The sequence below is a fragment of the Dioscorea cayenensis genome, chromosome 5 (assembly GCF_009730915.1).
Source record: "Dioscorea cayenensis subsp. rotundata cultivar TDr96_F1 chromosome 5, TDr96_F1_v2_PseudoChromosome.rev07_lg8_w22 25.fasta, whole genome shotgun sequence".
NCBI lineage: Eukaryota > Viridiplantae > Streptophyta > Magnoliopsida > Dioscoreales > Dioscoreaceae > Dioscorea > Dioscorea cayenensis.
In genome coordinates, this window is record NC_052475.1 from 20,668,156 (window position 1) to 20,677,011 (window position 8,856).

Genomic DNA, 8,856 nt, shown 5'->3' on the forward strand with positions numbered 1-8,856 from the left:
CGAAGTGAAGAGTCCTCTAGTTCTCTAAAAGCACCATTAGCCTCCAAATCAAGCAAGAAAAACACCAATGTGAGTTTCAATTCAAATGACATTGTTAGTGACCCTGGACTACCAATGGCGATTGAAGACTTTGATGTTCGGGTTAGAGATCAAGTTAGAAGGGAATATTTAACTAGAGGTTCTTGTCAACCAATTGGTCATAATTTCCCACATAAAGAGTATGGCAAACAAAGGAGAAGTTTTCTAGATGCATGGTTTAAACAACATCCATGGTTGGAGTACAGTGTGACAAAAAATGCAACATTTTGTTTTTGGTGTTATCTTTTCACACCAAGTAGAGGAAATCGAATGCGAGAAAATTCATTTACTAAAACAGGGTTCAATAATTGGAAAAAAGCTTTAGAAAAATTCATCGAGCATGTTGGTGCTATGAACAGTGTGCATAATGATGCAAGAGTACAGTTCCAGAGTTTTCAAAATCAAAGGTAGAATGTGTCACACCAATTGGCTACACATTCACATGAGATGGAGGTTGAATACCGCACTCGTTTAACTGCTGTTTAAGATGTGACACGCTTTCTCTTGAAGCAAGGATTGGCTTTTAGTGGACATGATGAATCCTCGAGCTCATTAAACAAAGGCAATTTCCTTAAGCTACTAGAGTGGTATAGTTTACGGAATGATAAGGTTTTTAGGGAAGTTAATCAAAATTCTCCTGCAAACAATCAAATGAATTTTCCAAAGGTTCAGAAGAAGTTAACAAATGCTTGTACAACAGAGATTACATGTGCTATCATTGATGACATTGGAGATAACTATTTATCCCTTATGATTGATGAAGCCTGGGATGTGTCAGTAAAAGAGCAAATGTGAGTTATTTTGGGATATGTGAATAAGAATGGATGTGTGATAGAGCGGTTCCTCGCTATGGTTCATGTGTCAGATACCTCATCCATATCATTGAAGAATGCCATTGACTGTCTATTTGCCAAACATGGGTTATCTCTTTCAAGAATGAGGGGACAAGGATATGATAGGGCTTCAAATATGCGAGGTGAATTCAATGGGTAGAAAACACTTATCTTTAGAGAAAATCTATATGCAAGATATTTTTTTTGCTTTGCTCATCAGCTTGAATTAGTGATTGTTGTTGTTGTTGTTGTTGTTGTTGTTGCAAAAGACAAATCAAATTGCAAGTGATTTTTTCCAATATGTTACAATGATCGTTAACGTGGCTGGAGCATCATGCAAAAGGGGAGACCAATTTTGGCAACATCACCATGATAGGTTGATTGAGTAATTGGAGAAGATGAAAATAGTAAGTGGCAGAGGAAAAAAAAAAATCAAGAATCTAGTTTAGCAAGACCGAGGGATACTCGTTGGGATCACATTACACTACTATTCTCCGTCTAATCTCAATGTGGACTTCAGTGTTAGAGGTACTACAAAACGTACATGATGATGGTATTTCTAATGATAATAGAGGTATAGTGGCAAGTTTGATTGATAAAATGGAAAATTATCAATTTGTGTTTGTGATGTATTTGATGAGGCATTTATTGGGGATCACAAATGAGTTATCTCTTGCCTTATAACAAAAAGATCAAAATATTGTTCAAGCTATACATTTGATTGAAGTTATGAAGACTCGACTTCAAGACTTTAGGGAGATTGGATGGGAGACATTTTTGGAGGAAGTTAGATATTTTTGTGAGGGAAACTCAATCCCGGTGCCTAATATGGAGGATAATATGTGAATCCATGGTCGTTCGCGAAGGGAAGGGTTAAGTCATTACTCATTTTCACCATTATCGTGTTGAAATTTTTTGCGAGGTTAGTATTTTTAATATTTATTATGCTTTTATAAATATCATTAATGTATTATTTTACTAATGTTTGTGATTTTATTATAGTTATGATGTTAGGTTATTGATTTAATTACACAAGAAATGCAAAACCGTTTCCCAGAAGCTAGCACAGAGTTACTTATTCTCATGTCATATCTTGATCCAAGGGATTCATTCTCCAAATTCAACACCCACAAGTTACTTCGTCTTACAAAACTTTATCTTGGAGGTTTCACAATAATTGAGTGCATGATGCTTAAGGATCAACTTGCTACTTTCATTTACGAAGTGCGGGATGATGATGATTTTATAGATATTGGGGACTTGGGTGGCTTTGCTAGAAAGATGGTTGAGACAGGTAAACATGCTATTTTTCCACTCATTAATCGCCTAATCGAATTGGAGTTAGTTTTACCTGTTGAGACAGCTAGTGTTGAGAGGGTGTTTTTCAGCTTTAATGTTGTAAAAACTGACTTGCGCAAAGAAATGGGTGATGAGTGGATGAATGATAGCCTTGTTGTCTATATCGAGTGGGAGGTTTTTGCAACTATTGATAATGAGGTGGTTCTACAACGTTTTTAGAAAATGCAAACACGACGAATGCAACTACCTCCTCTTAATCGCATACCTCGCATTTCTAGCAATGATGCTGGGGTTGGTTTTAGTTCAAGCGTCCATCAATAGCTATTTTATGCTTTCGTGTCCAACTTATGTATTCAAAGTATGGTTGTTTTAATTAAAACTTATATTATCTCATTATTTTATATTTTAGACAAATGTTTTCGTAGATGTAATTTCTTTTTTACATTTTGAATTAGCCCTCCCTTCTAGTAAATCCTGGTTCCGCTACTGTATATATATAATGTAGATGCATCATTAGTGAATCACATTAAAAGGAGTATTTAAAATTGATTTGTTTCATTCATCAAGATATAAAAATGGTTTGAACTCTCTTAGAGTTTCCTCCCTCACGTTCTCATTTAAAATAGCTCAATCTATCCCTACTTGCCATGGCAAGCATGGGTCACGTCTCTGAACCTCAATATAATTCTAGAGGACATACACTAAAGGCATGATCTTGGGCAGTTGTTGCAAGGGCCTATGACGTAGACAAAGGAGACCAAGGCAGTTAGACCCCGGCCAGAGCATTGACTCATTTAAATCTAGGGGTCAGGGGTCGATAGATTCAATAGGGTCAAATCGGGGTTTAATTGGACTTAATAATAAAATATTTAAAAATATTATAATAATTAATAATGATAAAAAATAATATAATTAATTTATATTTCAATAAATAAAAAACACAATTAGTTAAATAGTTATATATGTTGTTTAAAGTTTTAATTTTATATATTTTCCTTAATTTTATAATATCTGAAATACAATTAATTTAATATTTAATATTTTAATTTTATAAACTTGATTTTCTAAGAATATTGAATATTTTAAAAAAAAAGTAAAACCTCATCATTCTCCCCTCAACTTTCACACTCCTTTCTGGACTCAAAAGGCTCTCTCTCGGTCAGGTATTTCTCCTTCTCTTGCTTGTATTTCTCCTTCACTCATCTTATTGTGTTTGTGAGGACAACATTCTCTAGTCAAGAGAACTTTTTTTTTTTGAAGTGGACCCCACGTAAGCCTCACATGCACCCTTAAAACATGGGTTTGGTCATCTGATGATGGGGGTTTAATTGTGTTGGATTTTAAGGAAAAGAAAGGGGATAAAAAATAATGAAAAGATGTAAGGATCATTTTGCAAAAGATTGTTTATTCAAAATGACTTAAAAAATTAATACAACTCTTCTCATTATTTATAGATAATAATAAAGACTTATCTAGTAGATAAGCATATCACAACCAATATTTAAATATCAAAATATCCAAAAACTAAATATGACCAAGTCTTATTTTTTTCTTCACGTGGTTTTTTCTTATCTTCCACATCGAGAATCTTTCCACATCAAAGAACTCATGACTTTTGATTATTTCCAACACCTTCCCTTAATTCAAAGCTGCATAATTCTTAACGAATTTATTTTAGAGCACTTCTCTCCAAACTTCAAACACCATGGAGCACTTCTCTCCACATTTCTAAAACTGTGAAGCACTTCTCTTCACTGAATGCATTTTTCACAACTAATTTAAAAAAGAATTTCTTCTTTGGTCTCTTCTACCAAATTTGCATGTTCTTCATCCTTAAATCTGCAATTTACCTGTAAATGTCCAAATCTTTTGCATTTGAAACATTGAGGTTTCCCTTTGTGCCAACAGTCTTTCTCTTCATGGCCTGACTTCTTGCAATGGTCACATTGGAGTGTTCTACTTTTTCCTTTTGAAGATGAACTTTTGGCTAGATATGCTTCTTCAACTTTTTGTTCTACTCTTTCCTCTCTCATACTTCATTTTTGTTCCTGTGCTTGTAAAAAATTGATTAGTTCTGGCAAAGTAATTTAACTAATATCTCTTGAATCTTCTAGAGATGAAATTTTTGCCTTAAATCGTTCGGGCAGACTTACAAACACCTTTTCCACAACTCTACTATCAAGTAGCTCTTCTCCCATCAACCTGATTTTATTCACTAATGTCGTCAACCTGTCAAAATAGGCTTGTATGGTCTTTTTTTCTTTCATACGTAGAATCTCAAAATCTCTTTTGAGATTTAGCACTTGCATTCGTCTTGTCCTATCATTACCTTGATATAATTCTTTTAGTGCATCCCAAGCTTCCTTGGCTGTTTCATAGGTCATGATTCTTGTGAAAATTAATTCTGAAACAGCTGCATGAATAAAGGACAAGGCCCTTGGAGCTTTTGCTTCTTCCTCTGCATGAGCCCTCATTTGATTGAGTGTCGGATTGTCTCCCAAAGGCTGTATGTTCCTCTCATCTTCAACTGATTGCCACAAACCAATCCCCTTCAAATAAGCTTTCATTTTGATGGCCCCAAACTTGATAATTTTCACCATTGAAAACCGGAGGTGAAAAGAGCGGGACGTATTGGTCGTAGCCATGCTGATCATTCACGTGTCCTTTTAGATCTAATAGCTCGGATACCATGTTGGATTTTAAGGGAGGGGATAAAAAAATAATGAAAAGATGTAAGGATCATTTTTGCATAAGTTTGTTTTATTCAAAAATGACTTAAAACATTAATACAACTCTTCTCATTATTTATAGATAATAATAGAGACTTATCTAATAGATAAGCATATCACAACCAATATTTAAATATCAAAATATCCAAAAACTAAATATAACCCAGTCTTATTTTTCTTCACGTGGCTTTTCTTATCTTCCACATCAGCAATCTTTCCACATCAGCAACTACAGCTTTGATTATTTCCAACAAATTGTTGCTTTGGAGAAAATTATTGGAAGCTTAAGCACGGCTTTTTGGTGGCTGAAATAATTAGAGGTTTTTGAGCTGCGTTGGGAATTATTAAAGCAAGGGAAGGAGAGAGCTTGCTACTCTACCATTGCTCTCTTTCGTCATCAACCCAACCTTTCCTTGGAATTTTTTTGGCGTCTGAAAAAGGCAGCAGCTCAGTTTTGTTTTTGGAAGTTTAGTGACTGAAGAAGCATCTCCACTGGTCTTGTGTTAAATGTTTTGATCTTGTGAGGCTATTAGTTGCTTTGATCTTGGCTGCATGCTCCTTCTCCTTGCATAAGGTTGTTTTGGTCTTTTTGTGTTGCAAACAAACTGCCTTTCTAGAGCCTTTTAGTCCCTTATTTGTTGTGATGAACTCTCGTGTTTATGCTCTAAAACTTGCTTTTGTATATTTGTATATAATTTGGGTTGTGTGCATGCTACCTTGTTTATACGTTTAAGTGTATTTATATTAAAACTTGTGTAAGTGTGTTCTCATAATTGTATATTTTCTCAACTTGTTGGTGGTTTTTATTACTGAGTTTTTCTGGAATATATATATGTATATATATATATTGAGGCGAGATGTAATAACTACATGTATTATCTTTCTGGAATGTATGTTGATATCCTTGCTGATATATATATTCTTATATTTAATGTTTGGATATATTTATAAGCTCTGATTACTGGATTTGTGTTCTTGAGTTTTTGGTTGTTGATTGATCTACCCTCTTCAAGTTTTGAGTTGTGGTCAGTTAGAGTTTAGTCCTTGGGTTAAGAGTTAATTTTATTCCTACTATAGGATCTTTTCATCAGAGTGACCCTAGCTTCAACCCTTGAGTTTTAGTTGAGGGTTAGATCCGGCAGCATCTGAAGAACCCAACTTTGTAATCCGAAGCCAGGTAGGCTTTCGCACCTGTAAAACTCTGTATTCATGGTGTATGATTATTTATTTAATTATTTTATAAATTATTTATTTGTGAAATTCTGATATTATTTCTGATGGTATTATTATTATTATTATTCTATATTTATTTATTTATTTATTTCAATTATGTTGTAAAAATGTTGTATTTTTTATTCCACTATCTGTACTCTATATTTCTATGGTTTTTAGTACATCTCCATTCCTAAAAATTTGCCCAGCTAGGAGGAGTAAGTCCTAGTCATACGCACATATTTTCTATAGTAGCGCTACCAGATATATGTGTCCATTCCGACTTCGGTCAAAGATTTAGTTTCGGTTTTGATATTCTATCTGTTCAAACTTCACAGTCGAAGATCAAGCCTCGAGCTATTGATTCTGTTTATTAGTTAGGGAGATGTACATTTCTGGTTTTCACGCATTTTTAGTATTTCTATTTGGTATTATTATTATTTCTGTAATTATATGTATTTTCCAGTTATTTTGCAATTCTACTAAGCTCATGTGGCTCATGTTTTCTGTGGTTTCCTTTTTCAGGTGACAAGTAAGCTTAGGATCGGTTGCATTTGGGTTTAATTTCTAGTAGCTGTTTTCTTTTATTAACTAAACATTGATGTTGTATACCTCGTAGTTGTTGTCTGTTTGTGTGAGGCTTGTATTCTATAGTAATTCTAGATTCAAACTGTTAAGTGTAACATTTTGTATTTCTATTGGACTGTCAAAGCTCCATATTTGAAATTTGTCTATTTACTGTTATATGGTATGTATTTATGTATTATTGTTCCATGTTTTGTTTGTTGTTGTTAACTTTGACTAGATATGAGATTTGAGGCCTTGCACTCGGTGGGGCCTAGCCTTGACGGATGCAGCTGGTCTGTCAGTGGGCCCGACTTCGGGCTAGGGCATGACAGTGTCTCTTTTTTTATTTTGGAAAACTAAATTTTTTAACCTGTTAGATTCGGTCAGGTCAATGGTTCTTAGTTAAACTGATCGAGTTATCCGATTTTTAACCTGGTTGTTTTAAATTTGAGTCAAAGGATATGGCTGGACCGGCCTCATAGCCGGTTCCTATTTTTTTCCCATCGGGGCCAGTCCGGGTTTGATTACAAGAAGAGACTTGTCTCCACTGATGCAAGAGGAGGTCCTAGAGAAACTTAAGAGTTCAGTCAAAGACTTAATTTGGGTGGATCTTAACCGTTGTGTTTGGGCAACTAAACGGTTCCAATATGGATTGTATGGGAAGTTCTTGGGTAAGGCACCTTTACTTGACCAGCTGAATGCTGCCTTAACAAAGAAATGGCGGCCATGGGGGGGGGGAATGTACCATTGCGGATATGCTCAATGGGTATTATTTAATTAGGTGTGAGAGCATGGAGATGATACAAGCTATGCTTTTTAAGTAACCCCTGGACGATCAATGGAATAGTATTTTAACTTTCTCACTGTAAGAAGAACTTTCAGCCGGCTTTGGCTTGTTTGTCTATTGCAGTCGTTTGTCTATAGCTTCACTACCTTCTAATTGAGTACTAAGATGCAAATGTCTTGGAATCAATTACTGAACACATTGAATGGGTTTTAAAAATCGATGAACATACTTTTTTTATTAGACTAGGTGAAGTTTTCCAGAGTAATTTGCTTGAAAATTGATCTCTCCCAACCCCTGAAAAGACAGTTATGGGTGGGAGATAATGAGAAACGGGTCTTTGTAGTCATACTTAATGAAAAACTCCCTATATTTTGTTACAATTGTGGAATGGTTATGCACAGTACTAGTTATGTAGTCATTGCCGAGAGAGTTTGTTGGGAAGGAACTGCAGAGCCATCACCTGGTTTCACGGGATTATTAGCCTCTGGAGGTTCAACTTCGTTCAAGCTCACCTGGTCCTAGGATGGCCATTGAACCAAACCCGGTTGGCTGGTCCTCGCAATTGGACTAGAAGGAGGAAGATGACCATTGATACGGATTGTGGCCATTAGTAGCTCATTGACATAACCGTGTCTGGGGTTGAAGTGGCTCTCCGGTGACCAATTCGAAGAGGATGAAACACTCGACATTGGAGGGCTTGGATCAGAGGCACGTGGATGCGAGGCTCATCCTAATGAGATGTGTGGACAGGGCGATGTGAGAGGGCGAGGTGGTGCTCGGTTGTCATGCTCATACTTTCACTCTTCATCGGGTCTCGAGGATGATATGACCGAGGCGCTGTAACCCATGTTAACAAACCCTACTCCAAGATCTCGTGGGGATAACTTAACAACCATTTCTCCATCCAATTGTGTAGATGGAAATATGGGGATCATGATCCCCATTGCAACGGGTCCTGCTAGCTCTAGAAATCCATTAAGATCAAAAGGAATGGTTGTTGCCTTAGACAAAGAGAAAGATGTTGTTAGAGAGACCTTTCCCCTACCATGCATGAAACTACCCATTCTCATTAGCCCCTCCTTTTAAATGCCTCTGCAGTATACTCTATGGGGGTGTTGATCCAAGACCCCATACCATGCTGGTATTCTAACATATATATATAGTCTGCATGCTTATAGAAATTAATTAATTTAGTTATGAATTGCTACTCAGAACTTAGTTCACTCATACATATATATATATATATATATATATTAATTCACTGTGATTGAATAATGTTTAAAATGTATTTTTCTACCCAATTAGGCTTGTTGTAGCCAGAATACAATAGTGAATTTGTAGGGGGCCTTGA

General features: G+C 35.7%; 1 protein-coding gene across 1 annotated transcript; it reads left to right on the plus strand.

The window, feature by feature from the left end:
* Positions 1–1,949: 1,949 nt before the first annotated feature.
* Positions 1,950–2,429, plus strand: LOC120260089. Its single transcript, XM_039267532.1, has one exon. It carries the CDS (start codon positions 1,950–1,952, stop codon positions 2,427–2,429), a length of 480 nt encoding a protein of 159 aa, XP_039123466.1.
* The last annotated feature ends 6,427 nt before the right edge of the window (positions 2,430–8,856 follow it).